The sequence below is a fragment of the Phalacrocorax carbo genome, chromosome 1, assembly GCF_963921805.1.
Source record: "Phalacrocorax carbo chromosome 1, bPhaCar2.1, whole genome shotgun sequence".
Classification (NCBI taxonomy): domain Eukaryota; kingdom Metazoa; phylum Chordata; class Aves; order Suliformes; family Phalacrocoracidae; genus Phalacrocorax; species Phalacrocorax carbo.
In genome coordinates this window covers 192,626,528-192,643,749 of record NC_087513.1, presented here as the reverse complement: position 1 = coordinate 192,643,749, position 17,222 = coordinate 192,626,528, and the positions used below count along the sequence as shown (strand labels likewise).

The 17,222-nt window shown below is 40.2% G+C and overlaps 1 protein-coding gene across 3 annotated transcripts; it reads left to right on the top strand.

Annotated features, from left to right (window-relative positions):
• Positions 1-3,786: 3,786 nt before the first annotated feature.
• Positions 3,787-15,405, top strand: RFC3 (replication factor C subunit 3). Of its 3 annotated transcripts, none has more exons than XM_064441023.1 (9): positions 3,787-3,996; positions 5,096-5,233; positions 6,415-6,482; positions 9,277-9,374; positions 10,918-11,099; positions 11,345-11,481; positions 11,598-11,696; positions 12,743-12,812; positions 14,467-15,405. In XM_064441023.1, exons 1-9 carry the CDS (start codon positions 3,910-3,912, stop codon positions 14,656-14,658), a joined length of 1,071 nt encoding a protein of 356 aa, XP_064297093.1. In that variant the 5' UTR covers positions 3,787-3,909; the 3' UTR covers positions 14,659-15,405. The 3 variants fall into 3 exon arrangements, with proteins under 3 accessions (XP_064297093.1, XP_064297095.1, XP_064297094.1); XM_064441025.1 differs by lacking the exon at positions 3,787-3,996 and adding an exon at positions 4,192-4,315; XM_064441024.1 differs by lacking the exon at positions 3,787-3,996 and adding an exon at positions 4,363-4,437.
• Positions 15,406-17,222: the final 1,817 nt, after the last annotated feature.

Genomic DNA, 17,222 nt, shown 5'->3' with positions numbered 1-17,222 from the left:
AGAACGTGAAGAAGCACCGATAAAACCAGAACATTTTATAATACTGCCAAGTGTTCTGTACTTTTGCCTTTTTTTTTTTTTTAAGACACCTATTTCTTTTCATCTTCCCCTTTGCATAATATTTTCCAGGTGCACAGAGGTATAAAAGCATTTGCAGTACTGATGGACAGGATGTATCCTCCAACTAAATGTTATCTCTGTAGCTTTTTCCGGAATACACCTTCAGAAGTTGTGAAAATGTATCTTCTCACACCTTTTCAGTTTGCCTCATCCTTGCATGGAAAATTTCCATGATTTTTAAAATTACTTTAATTTTCCAGACTAAATAAGGATTGTAAGATAAACCATTACACTCTTGATCTTGAAGAACTAGGATTTCTTGGTTTCACATCTCTTATAAAGAAGCAGCTTCTTCTATGTTGCCAATCTATATGGCACATATTTATTTTAGATTTTTATTTGGCTATCAGCATTAATGTTGTTCTTTCCACTGTCACATTCAATCCGCATGACATCAGCATGCCACCAATAGAACAGATGTCACTTTATTACAGTCTTTTTTGTGTGTGTGTTGTAATTAGTGATCTGGTCTTTCTTGATGTGCTACAATTTACTTGCAGCAATACAGGCGCTCTGGTGGGGCAGGGTGAAATAACCTAGAGTGACAGCCAACAGAGTGGCAATAATCTACTAAAATATTTGAAACTGAAAAGAAAAATCCACCTCATTCATCTAAGCAGCCTGAAGGATCAAAGGACACCAAACAACCATCCATCTGAAAAACACAAGTTGTTGTACAGCAAAATGGTACTTGGACTTGTTAATGGATCGCTAGCAGCAATCATGCTGTAAAGATATTTAGGAGGTCAGGATAATAACACTCTAATTTGTTCTAACACTGCTTCAATAATCAGTTTAAAACTGGTTAAAAACTTTATATATATATTTAAACACTGGACCTAGGTCTTATAATTTTACTTCAATTGGGGTATTAGATTGAGCTTCTTTTACAGTGCCTGACATTGTGTCACTTTCTAATAACATGGCTGCTGGTAGTAGGAGGCTCAAAATGCCATTTGTAGTTAAAATCTATTTTCAGATACATTGTCTAGTTTATTCATGCAGAGAAGTCATTTTACCTTTTGACCTTTCTGCTGGACTGAACAAGATGAGTGAAGACGTATTTTAACAGTCCTTACATTTGAGTGAATTGTGACTGCAGCTGAAATTGCCAGTCTTCTATACTATTTAATTTATTTGTAATACACTTGGCCAAACCATTCTGTTTTAGATATTTACTTATTTTTGTTTAGATTTATAGTGAAATTAATCAATGAAGTAGGAAATCAAAGCATTCTAGAGCATTTTAATCAGCTATAAAGTACCACAACTGCAATGCTTCATGCGGGCCTGGGTTTTAAAATTATAAGATTTTTACTCAACAAACTAGTTTTGTTCATCTGCTTAATTATTTTTTATGGCAAGGAATAACTTAACTGAAAGCTTAAGTATAAGCCCATGCTTAAACGCGTTGCTGAGGTAGGGCACAAATCCCAACATTTTCTCCTTGGGATAATAAGAAGTCCTATGGAAGTTTAATGACCCAACAATAGAAAAAGCTTAGAGCCCTTTCAGAGATGCTACGTGTCTTCACTCCTCTTTATCTCTTTGGGAGCTGAAAGTATCAGCCTACCGGACTGACTCCTACCTGCTTAAGTCTGACCTCATCCGAAAAGGATTTGTTTTCACTGGTACTTTTGAAAGCCTGAAGTATCTGTCAGAGCACTTGCTGGAAGCTGGCATGCATTAGCAGAACCAGTATCTCTGGGGACTGGAAAAACTGAGTAGGTTAGAAGAAGTTATCACAGAAGTTGCAATTAAGTTAAGCATAACATTGATAGACACAAGAAGGGTAGCACATCACTCAGAAATTATTAAAAAGTCAGGCAAATGAGCAAAGGATCTGAAAAAGCTTAAAAAGGCTGTTCATAAATATAGTTAACCAAAGAGAATACCAAAGGAATTAATGGTAAAATTCAAAGATTACTCAGAAAAACAGCAGGTGCTGAGTGGAAAGAACAGCCACAAATGAGCAACTGTAGACCCACAAAACGTATATTTAGAAAACGGCAGAGGAACAGGTCATTCTGTGGTGCTGAGTAGAACAAAGGGACTCGAAGGGTAAGCACTGGGCAGGGGGTTGCTGCTGCAGCTTTCACAGACTCAAGCACATACAAGGACAGTGCTAACAAAGCAGTACAAGGTGAATTTGCTAATTCATGGCAATCTGTAAATAAAACTGATTCACGAGTGTCTATGAGAGTAACACAACTTCTGGATAACAGATAACATTGTACTAACTGATGTGCTCTCTCTTTGCCCCCACTAGGTTTATGTGCTCTTTATGAGTAAGTGGAATGTCTAGGTTAATGAAGCTATTACATGCATTATGGCTTTCTAACTATGTGAAAAAATGAGAACACAGAGCTGACAAAAATATCAAGTCACCTGAACTTTTCATATAATTGTAGTTTTTTCACATAAATCATAGAAGTAAAAATATTAGGCTGACACATTTTAGCCTATTCATGTTTTATTACTTTAAGAAATTCTTCTTTCAAATAATATCTTTTGTGCATGATGCTTCATTTATTAGGGCTACTACACAAAGAACCAAAATAAGAATTTCTCTATTATATACATATTTGGTGTACACATAAAGCCACACTCATAGATGGAGCTTGCAAATTCCCAGTGTGACACATAGATTATGGGCAACCAATTGGTTCGTAACAAGGCTGCGAGTCCAGGATGACTCCAAAACAAAGAACCTAAGGACCATATGTTATCCTGACACAGAAAACTGGCCTCTTTTCGGTAGCCACCTGTAAAGCTGAGAGGCTGAATTGCCGCAGATTAACCCAGTCCCAGGAGGGGCAGGCAGGCCACGTGTGCCCCAAGGGCTCTTTTCTGTCAGGTCAGCCCCTTGCCGCTTCCTTCTCTGCCAGCTCACCCTCCAGGGGCTGGCCGCCGGGGCCTTGCGCCATGCCTCAGCTCCCACCTCCCTCGCCTCACAGGCCTTCCGCCGGCTCGTCCGCTGTTGCCAGCATGGCACTACCACTCGCGTGAAGTATCTGCGTATGATTCGTTAAAAAAGAGTTAAGATTAGCAAAAATAATGAGTTTACCACTAGTTATGGCCTCAAGCTGCATCAGGGGAGGTTTAGAGTGGATATTAGGAAAATTTTCTTCACTGAAAGAGTGGTCAGGCATTGGAAGAGGCTGCTCAGAGAGGTGGTGGAGTCACCATCCCTGGAGGTGTTCAAAACATGCGTAGCCGTGGCACTTCAGGGCATGGTTTAGGAGACACAGTACTGTTGGGTTGACGGTTGGACCTGATGATCCCGGAGGTCTTTTCCGACCTCAATGATTCTATGAAATAGCAAGAGATCAGCTGCCGTAAGCAGGCAGCAGCGGTCCGCGGCGCTGGGGCGAGCTGGGGCGGCGCTGCCTGGCCCTGCTGGGTGCATCCCCAGCGCCGTGGCCGGGTCCCACCAGTGCCGCACAGCCGCCCCGCACAGACGCAGGACCTCACGGCCCGGCGGTGCACGCCCTCAACACGCGCGGCGGCCGTTGCTGCCCTCGCGACCACGAGCTCTGCAGCTTCACGCGCAAAACCCGCCAGGACACGGAGGGAAAAACTGTCATCTGGGAGGGAGTAAAAAAACCCGCGCCGAGGCGCGGCCGCCGGGCTCCACTCGTGGGGCCGGAGAGGGGCGGAGCAGCAGCGCGCTTCCGCTCCCTCGGCGGCCGCCACGGTGTCTTGTCCCTCGGCGGCCGCCGTATCGGGCACTCCTCCTGTCGCTGTGGGCCCGGTGCTGTGGCGGGCGGCGCGCGCTTTTCAACCGCCATGAGCCTGTGGGTGGACAAGTACCGTCCCGGGTCCCTGGGCAGGCTGGACTACCACCGCGAGCAGGCGGCGCAGCTCCGCAACCTGGTGAGGGGCCGCCCGGGCCGCCGCCCGGCGCTTGGCGGCCTCCCTGGCGGGCGCGGCTCTGCGCCGCTGCGGCCTCCCCGCCGTGGCTGGGGGCGGCCGCCTGAGGCGAGCCCGCCGCCGAGCCCCTCTCCTCTCCCCAGCGGGGATCCGCGGTCCGTGAGCTGGGTCTGCAGGGTGGGGGTTGCGAGCTTTCCCTCGGTGTAGGCCCCAGCCTTCGGAGTAGCTTCCCTGCCCGGCCGATGGGAAGGTGGTCCGCTGGCGTCGTGCCCTCCTCGGGAGCATGGCCTTTAACGCTGAGGAGAAGGCTGCGAGGGAATAGGTGGCTTGACTCTTTCAGGAGTGGTGTGCATCTGTGCTTCATGCTGGCTTTGGCTGAGTCTGATGAGTATCTCTGAGAATAGGGCTTACTTGGTTTACTTAAAGTTAGCTGAAGTTTCTGAGGTGAGCAGCTGGGAGTGACGGTCAGGGCTATGTAATTGCTTGGATGTTAGAGGACTGCTTCCCCTGTCAGATGTGCTGTCTTCTCTTCACTAGACTGCTGGATTGATTCACTCAGTGTTTCTCTATGACTGTTATATCTAACTGATGTAAATTTGTCATGCTTCTTAGCTCTTCAAGAAACAGACTACTGAAATAATTTAAATACAGGGTATTACTCGTTTGCCCAGATTGAAGGCTTGCAAATGAAACAATGAAGTAATTATATATATGTGTATATATATACATAATTCTGTGTGCATATGTCTGCTTTAAACTTCGTTCTAATCCTTTTTATTGTGTGTGTGTTGCAGCTGTTGCTCTAGAAACCCTGGAAAGCATGTAAATGACAGGGTGGTTTCTTATTGGGTTTTGGGTTTGTTTTGGTTTGGGATTTTTTAAGGGGTGAGGTGTTTTGTGGTTAAATGAGTTACGTATGGTCTTCAGAATAATATGGTGTTCTATAGGAAATATTGCTGCAGGAAAGGAATTCAGTTTTAGATTTAGATATTATGTTGTGACTGAGCTGGAAAAGTAAACTTGGGTTGAGAATGGAAGGATGGATACTTTCTTACAAAGAAAATATTGTTGTATCTAGCTAATCCTGTTGCTTTGTGTTTAGGTTCAGTGTGGTGACTTCCCTCATCTGTTGGTGTATGGACCATCAGGAGCTGGAAAAAAGACAAGAATAATGTGTTTGTTAAGGGAATTGTACGGTGCAGGTGTAGAAAAACTGAGGATTGAGCATCAGAGTATAACGGTAAAATTAAATCTCATATCTGCTGTGAAGTAACGTGGATATTCATTATCTGATGTATTTCTGTTGTGAGGTCTTTATATTTATTTGAGTTTTAAAAATAATTTTTTTCGCTCAGTATCTTTAAGGTCTTTTATGCAATTAATCAGACTACTTTGGTTACATGAACAAATATTTTTGCCAGATGTCCTTGTTCCTTAGGTCTTCATGGGTGGGAGGAAGTGGGGATTCTGTTGTTTTCTGTGGCTGTTTTTTGTGGTTGGGGTGGTTTTTGGTTTTTTAAAAATCTTTTTTTAACAGGTTAGTTTAGGCAATACTATGTGTTGCAATAGACCAGGTCTCAATTAGATGTCTAGAATTTCATTTGTCTGTAAACTAACCCTCATTTTTAACATTACTAGCACTCCTTTTTGCATATATGCAAGTTTTAACTTATTTTCTCATTCCCATTGTGCCAGTTTTAGCATTAGCAAAAAAATATAAATTAAAATTCTTTTTTTGCTAATCTGCCTTGGTCTTGGGTATTTAATTATTAAATACCTTATTATTAAAAGGTGATATTATCCATTCAAAATTCTTGTTATGGATGGCTTAACTAGCAAGGGGTTATCAAGCTTTGTTGATAAGTAGGTTATTCAGTGCTTGCTTTTTAATTCTCAGTAGTGGAACAAATATAATATTTAGACTTGATGATACAAGTGTAGGCTATATCTAACTGTCAGGCCTAAATTCAGTGGTGATATAAATACTAGTGCTTTTTTTAAACAGTGTAGACTTGAAATCCTTTGGCAAGAGAAGTAAACAGGCTATTCAGGCTTGTCCAGAGGTTTTGCTTCCAAAACTTTTATTTGGAGGGGCAAAGTATAAATTATTTTGAATGGCTGATTCTAATAATAAGACTTCTTGTTACAAAACTGAGTAACTGGAGTATGCAGTAATATGCACTATGTGTTGATATAAGAATCATTACTGTTATTGTTTTACAGGCTGGATGATGTGTCACTACTCCTCCTTTGGAGGTGGGGTTGGGGGGTAGGCGATGTGCAAGTCTAATGTCTCAGCAGTTCTTTGATCTCTGAGACTTCTGATTTGCCTGTGACCTAGCCAGTTGTAATCTGTAAGATAAATTTTTGCATCAGTTTTTTAGCACACTTTGAAATCTAATATGCTTTCTTTCTACACAGGCACCTTCTAAAAAGAAAATTGAAATTAGCACCATTGCAAGTAATTACCACCTTGAAGTTAACCCAAGGTAAGTGTACAGTAAAATGCCTCACTTCATATATAAGCTGCTGGTCATATTGCAAGTGGTTTCAACCTGGGTATATAAGGGTCTGACTGCCCAATTTATTGCCTGAGCAGATTAGATAATGGTTTATGGGTTTGGACTGCAAATGGGAGCAGGGAGAGGGTTTTTAATTGAGCAGCTCTAAATGAACAAAAATTTGGATGGCTGTATACTAAAGACAGTAATGTTCTGCTTAACTAGCCACATAAGCATGCTGATGTTGAGGACTAGGTAACAGAAACAATTCTGCATTCGTAGATCTAACCATTTAAGTTGAAACTGAGAACTTCTATTGGAACCAACACCCTCATATTGTTAGTTCTCTCAAAAATAAAAAAATAAAGTGATTTGAAGGTAAGTGAGGTTTACCCAGTAAGTCTTAAAATAGGGAGTTTAGAGCACAGGAAAGAATACCACCAAAAATACTGGGAATCCTGTCATGAGTGAGGTCAGTTGTTGACTTAAACGACAGAGGCTATAATGGTGTACTGTATGTCTTCTTTGACAGTTGTGAAATTGCTGGTGATAGTTCACTGACCCAAAGTAAATACTTGTATTTACCTGAAACCCTTTAATGTTCCTTTAAATCACATGAGAGTAAATGTCATTGTGTGCTGGGAGGCCTTAGTTGTGTTGGCTTTGTTGTCTGGGTTGCAATTATAAGATGATGTGTATCCTGACGTAGCTTTTAGCTTTGTGCTTATTGCTAAACCTTTTCTCATGTTGCCCTGCATTTTAGAAGCTATTCTCATGTACCATGTCTCCTCTAACACCTTGTTCTGCAGCTAAGCTAATCCCTGTGTATTGATTAGTGAATATCTGCTGGTACTCTAATACAGACCCAAATAACTAAAGCTGAGACTTCTATTGGTAATTAACTGTTTGAATATGTCATTTTGGTGATACAAAAGTGTCTGACCATTTAATCTTCTGCTCTAATAACCTAATACTAATACTTCTGTTACTCTCCACAGAGTACTTTTAGCTTGAAACATATAAAATAATTGTATTTCACTTTAAATATAAAAATCCTGAAAGTGTAGAACTGCTCTGTTGCTTACTGTATATAATAGTAACGCTGAGTTTTGATTAAGAATTAATATATTGATTCATAGGCTTTAAGTGATCAAGCAATTGTCATGTTTGGTCTGACCAGACAGTGAACCCGTGTGTGCTGTGCTATAGTCTGTGAAGTTTGATTGAATTATAATACTGTGAAATCATGTTGTGTATCTTGAGTAACATAGAACATGATAAATGGCTAACAGGGGAAGGAAATTAACTTCTGGGAAGGACTCTGCAGACATTGAATTTATTTTGGAACTTGATTAGATAGAGCTCTTTTTTTTTCTTCCTTTTGGAGGATATTGTCTGAATTCCAAAGCGTTTTCTGCTGGCCACTTGGCTAGCTTAGGTAGATGCTTTAAAAGGGGTTCTGCTGAGTAAGTGGGTAATGAAAGAATAAGGAATAACAAAAATTACATGTTTGTGTGGTAACTGCCTTTGTTCATTGTTTTCTTGGAATGCTTGGTGTAGTCACATAATATCAAGGTTAATCTTTCACCATGAAATTATACTCTGGGTGCTCTGTTACTGTGGAGAATAATTTATCTTTAAATGTTAGGAAACTTTTTAATCACTTTCCATTTCCAAAATCTGGCCTAGCTCATAAGTAGAACTGGCTTGTTTTGTTTTGCTTTTGTATTTTTGTGCTGTAATCACAGGCCTACTCCCTTGCTGAAGGACAGATCTCTGCAGTTAATGTCAGCATAGCCCACTCAGCAGACTGTGAACTGTTCAGCTAATATCCTTCTGTACCTTCTGCTACCTTCTCCTTGGCAAGAATGGGGAAGGTCTGGTTAAGTGGTGACTAGAAGAGGACAGACAAATGCCTTTTTCATATGCTTGCCAGTGAAATATTGCAGAGCTACTGCTGCCTCTGTGAAGACAGTAGTCTGGGGATGCTAAAGAGTCAGGTGGTTTTCCCTTCTTTTCCTTTGCATTTCCAGTAATCTAGCTTGCAAGTCAGTCCCCAGTGGTTGTCAAATCTGAGCCAACTCGCTGAGCTGCTGACCAAGGGACTGAGGAAGCTGTGCAGTGCTACTCTAGGGGGTAGTAAGGAAAAGAGGCAGGAAGGAAATCTAGTATTTCCCCAGGTTTTCCTGCCTTCAAAGAGGAAAAAAAGGTAATAATCTGTGCTATAATAGTATCTGAGTATCAATCTTTTACTAGTAACTCTTTTAATTTCACTATGTCTGCCATTGAAGTTCACAGTAAGCGTATAGGATTCTCGTAGCATGACATCTAATTTTCAGGGGAAAAAACCCTATGCATTTACATCAGTCCTTTCAGTCAGGCATCCTATTATCTGGTTAGACTTAATTTTCCTTCCCATAATGGGTAAAAGCGTTCACATTATGTGTCTTTGCCCAAATCACAAGTAACAAAAGTTCAGATTTCTCATACCAGAAAAATGTTATGTTTTAAAGAGTTAGTAAAATATTTGACAACAGTTTCACTACTTCCCAAGACAGTACTATTAAGTCAGCTGTGCCTGTGTAAGCTTTGGGTTGTTTTTATTATTGAGAAGGTAACTCTCAACAAAATATGTGTGTTGAGCTTAATTCTAACCTCAACAGCTTCTGAATTCTTTGCCATTCTTACTTAGTCAGTTGACCAAGGAGCTGCTTAGGAGGATGTATGTTATATGCGGTATAAAGTTGTTTTAAAACAAGTTTTATTCAAACTCCTGGAACAGTGATGCAGGAAACAATGACCGTGTAGTAATTCAGGAACTCTTGAAGACAGTAGCACAATCCCAACAGCTTGAGACAAGTACTCAGCGAGATTTTAAAGGTGAGTAAAAACAGTTAAAACCAGTCAAAGTACTTTTTAAACTTGTTTTTCAGAGATTTCAGCTGACTGTTTTGTTTGTACCTGTATACTGCATGAACCGTTCCCAAATTAAACAACTGCCCATTTTCCTTCCACTGTGGAGTATCTTGAGTGGTTAAATGCTCAGTATGAGGTTTTCTTGTGTTGGTTTCTTAGGAGGACAGGGTGTAGCTGAAGGACTGTGGCTGGGCAGACAGAAGTGGGATTCCTGCTGTCTTTTTTCTAAGTCTACCATTGGAATGCACTGTAACTTAGTTTAGTGATCTACAGTAGTAGTTGAGATATAAGCTACTGAGGCTTAATATTGAGTTGAGGAGCCGGATAATGTTATGGCAAACAGTGCTGTCTAAGTTAGGTGTTAGCCAACTCGTTGTAACGTTTTGGGGGATGAGCATCTTAGGCACAAAGTTTAGAAGTGTTTTATCCATAGTGTACAGAAGGACATTGGGTAAGAAAATGGAGGAGGCTTTCATTGAGTTTTCCAAGATAACATGTTGCTGCAACTGGCTTATTTTTCCTCCCCATTACTAAATGAATGCAAAATCAGAACTATGTAAGAAGAGATTGAAGGAGAGATGAAATCTTGACAGAGCAGAGCAGAAGTTAGCAGAAAATGGTCATGGATTGAGTACTTTGTCTTGTTTTCCTCACTGTTCTCAGGAAATACTATATTTTACCTAAGCTGCTAGACACTGATTGGCTGTACCAGTTACTGGTGTATATATCCTTACAGTTGCAATCATACCATGCACCTCAAAGTATCTGGTAAGCTTACTGGTCTCCTTCAGCTGTGTATACAACCAGAAAAGAAATGGCAAAAGAGTAATGGGCTGACTTGTTGCTCCAGGCTGTTCTTACTGGACCATTCAAAGTACTGAAATCAGCCATCTATGAGTTGCCTATGGAGGAACCTGCAGAAGGTAGCCAGTCAGGTTAGCTGCTTCATATTAGGTGTCTCCTGAAGCATTTTTGCAATGTTTTTCTTTTTTTTTTTTTGTTTTCTTTAAAAGACCATGGAAAGGTGCTGCATCTACCATAACAAGGCAGCTTTCTACTACTTCTTAGTTAAGCTAGAGACATTGGCTTTTAAATAGGAAATGTATTGAGGGGAGTCTTCAAGAAATTTTTGCTTTTTGATATGTCCTTATGCCATAAATTCTTTTGCATTTCTTACTTCAAAATCCCTTTAAAAAGTTACTGTACTAATTATCAAAGTGAAAGCTTCTACCTCTGCGTGAATTATTTCTTGGCACTGAAGTGTTGCAGGCCCTGCTCTGAAGAAATTGACATTTCGGGACATGAATATAGGGTGTGAAGGAGCAGAAGATTATTCAGTCAAAGAGGCACACGGGTTGTCTTAACCTTTGTTTTCCTGCCTGTGGGCCCATGCTGCCTTTTTCTGCTTGTATCATTTATTTTGGTATTATCGCTTGTATGCCAAAGTGCTAATTTTCTTAGAAAGATTTGATACTAATAAAACCCACTATTTTTAATATTTTTTCAGTGGTGCTGCTAACAGAAGTCGACAAACTCACTAAAGATGCTCAGCATGCTTTGCGAAGAACAATGGAGAAGTATATGGCGACCTGCAGGTTGATCCTGTGCTGTAATTCCATGTCAAAAATCATAGGACCTATTCAAAGCAGATGCCTGGCTGTGCGAGTGCCTGCTCCCAGCATTGAAGATGTATGTTGAAACAGAAGCAAAAATAAGTTATTTAAAACTTCTTACTAGATAAATTCTTGCTGTGGGCTTATGAAATATTTTACTGCCACAAAATGACCTAGTTTTTCTTGTGGTGGGTGACTTGTCAAGCATGTCTTATGAAAGACTGGTCCATCCCTGTTTCAGAAATGTTTCAAACAGGAGAATCTCTCGGTGCTAAACTGTTTGCTAAGTGTTGCACTCCCTGCTATCTGCTTCCCATCTAGATCTGCCAGGTCTTGTCCAGTGTGTGTAAGAAAGAAGGCCTGATTCTTCCTCAGGAGCTGGCTCAAAGGCTTGCAGAGAAATCTGGCAGGAATCTTCGGAAAGCACTCCTGATGTGTGAGTCCTGCAGGGTACAACAGTAAGTCACCGCTAAAAATTAATGCAAATTATACTCTCAGACACATAAATGAACTTTGTTAGATAGGTGACAGTTTGCTTTGATTTAATTTTTTTAAAAATATTGCTATTATATAGGTATCCTTTTACCGCTGATCAAGACATTCCTGAGATGGACTGGGAAGTTTATTTGAAAGAAACTGCAAATGCTATTGTCAGTCAACAGACACCACAAAGGTAGGTGAATACACTTGCTTGCAGCTATAAATTATGGTTTTGGTGTACTCCTGAACTGAAAAAAAAAGTTATATTTAAAAACGTGGCATCTTTACTTTAGTTATATGTAATTTTCTGGCATTTCTACTGGAGCTGGTACTTTGCAGCTAGAGGAAGTGAGCTTTAAAATTACCAGAGGAGGCTGAATGAGCTTCAGGAACTGAAACAATTGTTGGTTTTCTCTGTTGAAGCTTTGTAATCAAAAGTGAGCATAAGTTTAGTTGCATGTTGTGCTGTCTGGGTTGTGTTTTTTTGGGGGGGGGGGGAGGTAGGGGGGTGGGGTGGGGAAGGGGTGGTGGTGTGTTGGGGTTTGTTTTATTTAGGGCTTCTCTTTCACTGTCGTTAGCATAATGCATCTTTGTAAAAGAACTGGAAATGAGATATCGCTTTTTTTAAGCACATTAGGAGATGTCCCCTTTATCCATCTTTGTGTCATATACACAGCCTGATCCTCTTAGTCTGTTCCATATATTACATGAGATGTCACTTATATTCTTGTATTTAATTTAAATACTTGTAGCCTCTGACCCTCTGATAGTTGAGAATTGATAACTCTGTCACTTTCTGCCACCTAATCATCTTATCCGCATCTTACAATGTGGATGGAAAAACAATGTAAATGAATCTTGTGGCTCTAATGAATTTTGTGGTGTCTTCTCAGTAATCTTAAGTATGAATAATAATTTAGATATGAAGAGGAATTAAAGGGAGACAAGCCTGAGAAATTCTAATAGCCTCGTAGTTTCTAGATTAACTGAGACAATTGTAACTAGAGTATATATAACTTATCTTACTGTTTTGAATAAAAGGTGATATGTAGCATTTGAATTGAAGCTGTCTGACTTGTGCAGTGCTTTTGGGTTTAAAATAACACATAAAACCAAAAACAGAAAAAAAAAAGGCTTTGCTTAGGTTGATTTCTTCCTGCAGCATGTTCGCAAAAAGTGAAAACACATTCGTATGCTTTGGGGACATACTTCTGATATTTTGTAGTGTCTTTCTAACAGGCTTTTAGAGGTCCGTGGACGGCTTTATGAACTCCTGACACACTGCATTCCTCCTGAGATTATAATGAAGGTAATTCAGCTATCTAGCTCTTAATGTGTTATGAATATTAGTGCTATGACAGTCTCAATTTGAAGTTAAAAAAAAACCCACACACCAAAACATCACAAATTATCCAGATATTGATGAAAAGCCGTGTCCTTTCCAAATAGACATGAGTGACCAAAAGATACTTTACTGTTGTGTTTTTTTTCCACTGGAGTAACCAAAATAATCCAGGTTATTGCTCTGAAGCAGTAGTTAAAGACCTTGCTCCTACAAACACTGATACATAGCATTCACTTCTCAAGATCCTCAGATAATTAATACTTAGACTAATTAGGCTTTGAGTTGTGTAGACTTGGGGGCAGGAAGATTCTGTTCCCTAATTTGGAAAATATAAATGTCTAGTTTATTTTTGTTGCCAGCTTCCTTCACACCTCTGTCGAATGGTTTACTAAAACTTGTTCTGTGAACACAGAACAGCAGCATCATAGCTGAGTAAAAACAGAGGAGGACATGTTTTGTCCCCCTGAAAGGTTTCTCAGGCCAGTTTCCATACTGAAGCATAGACGTACTTTATGGGCTCATTTTGATGTAGTTTGTTTTCTTTTGTAAAAGTGGTGATGTTGTAAGTTCAATATCTGCAGTGTCCTAGTAGAGAGTTTTTCTGAAGGATGCTAGAGCAGCAGGTCTCTTCAAAGACAGGAGTATTGAGAGAAAAAAGCAAATGGGACATGCATGTTTTTATTTTAGGCAGGATGAAAGGATGCTGAAGACAACTTGAGCAGAACAAAGATTACAGCTAATGTTTCCAACTTGCCCTAGGTGGACTTTGCCATCAGACATAATTACAAGATACTAAATTTCCTTTCACATGAACTGATTTGTGTTTTCTGACAGTTTTGGTAGTTAGGCATTTCTTTAACCTTCCTTTCTTATGGTAAGTTAGTGGGTCCTACATTGCCCTGTTTGAGGATGTTGTTGTCAGGCCAAAGGTGGATGTTCTCTACCCACTCCCTCTTCATAAACTTGTAATGGTCTACAGATGTTTCTCACTTAATCCTGATTATTTTAATAGAGTTGAATTTGCAATGATTTTATTGCTGTCTTGGATCTGAAATAATGTATTTTCGGTTTTTGTAATGACTAAAGTATTGTATCTTGTGTGTGTCTACGCATACATATGTACATAAATACGAACAGATATACTTAAAATTTAAATAAGCCTTTTTCTTGTTATTTATTAATGCTGTTTCTCTTCGTGCTCAATGCTGTTGAGATAGGAAGTCAGTCGTTTTAATACACTTGCTATCTTGGTAAAAGTCCTCAGGGCCATGTGCCTGTGTGCAATAGATGTTATATTATTTGGAGATGAGGTTAATTTATCTTCTTTATTAAGGTATAAGTAATTCCTATACATTATTTTTTCCATCTAAGAACACAAAAGGTAACACCTATTTTGACATGAGGAATTTATCTTGAAAGAAGGTTCTGAAAAGACATGGTTCCATGAATCTAGTTCTGTCAAATAGGTGATGTAATGATTCTTGAATGTCTCTTCTGTTGGGTGCATGAGTGAACTGCTGGTCATAACTGGGCTATTTTCAGAGAAATTAGGTTATCCTCTTAACAAAAAATATATAATTTTTCAAATACTGTCCTGGTTTTTTTTTTCCCCTTTTAGGGCCTCCTGACAGAACTTCTGAATAACTGTGATGGACAACTGAAAGGAGAAGTTGCACAGATGGCGGCCTTCTATGAACACCGCCTACAACTGGGCAGCAAAGCCATTTATCATCTGGAAGCATTTGTAGCAAAGTTTATGGCAATTTACAAGAAGTTTATGGAGGATGGACTAGATGACATGATGTTCTAACTCTGATGCTTGAAGTTGTACAGCAGATGTTGTGTCATGATGCCAGTAATGTTGCAAATGTCTACTTGTCCATGCCTCATTGCATGTGGGTTTAGTTCAGAGTCAAATATTCTATTTTGCTATTAACATAAAACGCAGTGAACTAATGTTTAGTTCCGTATAAAATACATTAGCCTTTCAGAAAGACAAGTTGCCTTGGAAAATATATAAGATCGTAGTTGCTTTGCAGTATTTGTAAGCTGACATTAAGAAGGGAGAACATGGATGCCGCATGCTTGCTTTTTGATTGTTCATGGGCAAGGCTGTAAGCAAAAGACGTTCTTTCCATGTTGTGGTAAGTTCCAGTTTGAGCATGTATGTTCTGCCTACTGATTTATATACCTCGCTGTTTGTCTGGCTTCTTTTAGCCACACTGTTTTCTGTGGTGTGCTGACACAGGATGTTTTCTGACCCTTGTTTGTAAGCAGTTGCATTGAAATTGTGGATGAGCAATACTTCTGTGGTGCTTGTACATCAGTTTGACAACATGGAACACTTTGTTTAGAAGGAATATACCTATAAAAAGCAAGGTCACTTGCTGGCTCTCACTTCCAACATACATAATGCTGTTCAGGTAAAGATCATTCCTTTGGCTGTGGTTTAATCAAGGGTAGGGTTTCAACTTTTAACAAATATTCTTCCACCTCTTAAAACAGTATGTGACATCTTTAAAATGGCAAAATAAATTGTAAAAATATGAACAACAAATGCTGAAAGAGTGTTTTACACTGTCTGTCTGTGACTACCCAGGGGTGTGCGTTCATCTGCTTTGATATAGACTGTCCAGAAAGGTGGGATATACACTGGCCCTCACTCTGCATTGTAAGACTAAAGGCAGCCACTGAAGCTTAGAAAAACAAATGCACACAAACAACAGAAAAAAGAAAAAACAACCCCACAAGAGAATTAAAAACTCAACCACCACCACCGATGCCAGTTTATACTGCTAATTTAGGCTATTCCTAGATAGTATTTAAAGATACAGTGACTTAAATACTGCTTCCCATCTGCTGCTGCCCCCCCCCCCCCCTTTTTTTTTTTAGCAGGAAGGATTTTAGTATTTGGGGATTTTTGTGTTAGAGCTAGTTATATATAATGGCAGTTCTTGGGAAGCTAGGGCCTTCCATCTAGTAATTGATAAATAGTGAACCTTGCTAGTTATTACCGACTCTGTCACCCCTTTAAAAGGTACAAAAGGCAGCATTACTCCATAAAGAGGTTGGGCTACTGCTGTTGTCAGGAGTTTGACCATCCTGTGTGTGGTGTTAATTCACAGCTTGCCTTCAGATTCGTTCTCAGTAAGATGGTGCTGGCCTGCGTCATGCTCAACTGGTCTTAAAACTGAAGAAGTCTAGAAGATGGATTTTGTTTTTTCTTCCATCTGCTCTTGTCACCCAAATCCCCAGCACTGGTAGGTCGTCAGAGTGTAAGTGTCTGGACTGTCAGAGATCCTAGAAAACCATTACATTAGTTGGTGATAGTGGAAATGAGTACTTAAATCCATTATAAAGAAAGAAGAGCATGAGAATGGTAGAGGGGACATAATTACTGCATGTACAAATTGCCTGCTCTTTCAAGGAGCCTAGTCTTATCTACTCATTTTAAAAGCTGAACAAGCTTTACCATTTGTCTGCTGCAAGTGTAGTGTGTGAAGAAACAAAAGTGAGTTCAAAAGATGATGAAACACTTTGCCTGCGCCCCCCAAAAAAGCCCCAACTCCAAAAACTAAGATGGGAGAAGAGGAATGTATGTAGGGGTTTGTGAAATACAGTTGAAAGGCGCAGGGGCAGTATTGATGCAGAGCGGGGCGAGGCAGGAGCTGGATCGCAGTTTTGTCATTTGGAGGAGGCAGAGGATCAGCTTGCTGGTTGTTCCAAAAGATCTCAGCACCTTTGTCTAGGAGACTGAAACCCCAACAGAGATAGCTCTCTAGATACTCTTGCTGCTGCTTCTTGAAGTTTCAGTTTTATCATTTTCTACCTGGGATCAATCAAAAGTAGTCAAGGACGGAAAAATGGGATAATGATCAGGGTTTGCTGATAGAGGAAATGGCTATCTCTGTTCCCGAAAGCCAGCATTTCCCCCGCTGATCCTGCTCCTGCCTCTTTGTCTTTCACAGTCTAGAACACATAAATTTAAACACATGGGCGCAGTATCTCTTAAGTCTCCGCACACATTTTTTCTTCCTACGGTAATTTTAAAGGCAATTTTACCTTACCTTACCTTACCTTAATCCATAACAGATTCCCCAGAGAAGTGGTCGTGGCACCAAGCCTGTTGGAGTTCAAGGAGCATCTGGATGATGCTCTTAGTCGTATGGTTTAGTTTTAGGTAGTCCTGTGAGGAGCCGGGAGTTGGACTTGGATGACCCGTATGGGTCCCTTCCAACTTGACAGAATCTATGGTAATTATCAGTAAGTTTGGTGCTTTCTCTGGGAACATCTTAAGAGGCTGCTTGCCACCTTGGCTGCTGCTTTCCCTCTCTTTTGGGCAGCTGTAGTACTTGGTTAGAGACAATGTGCTCC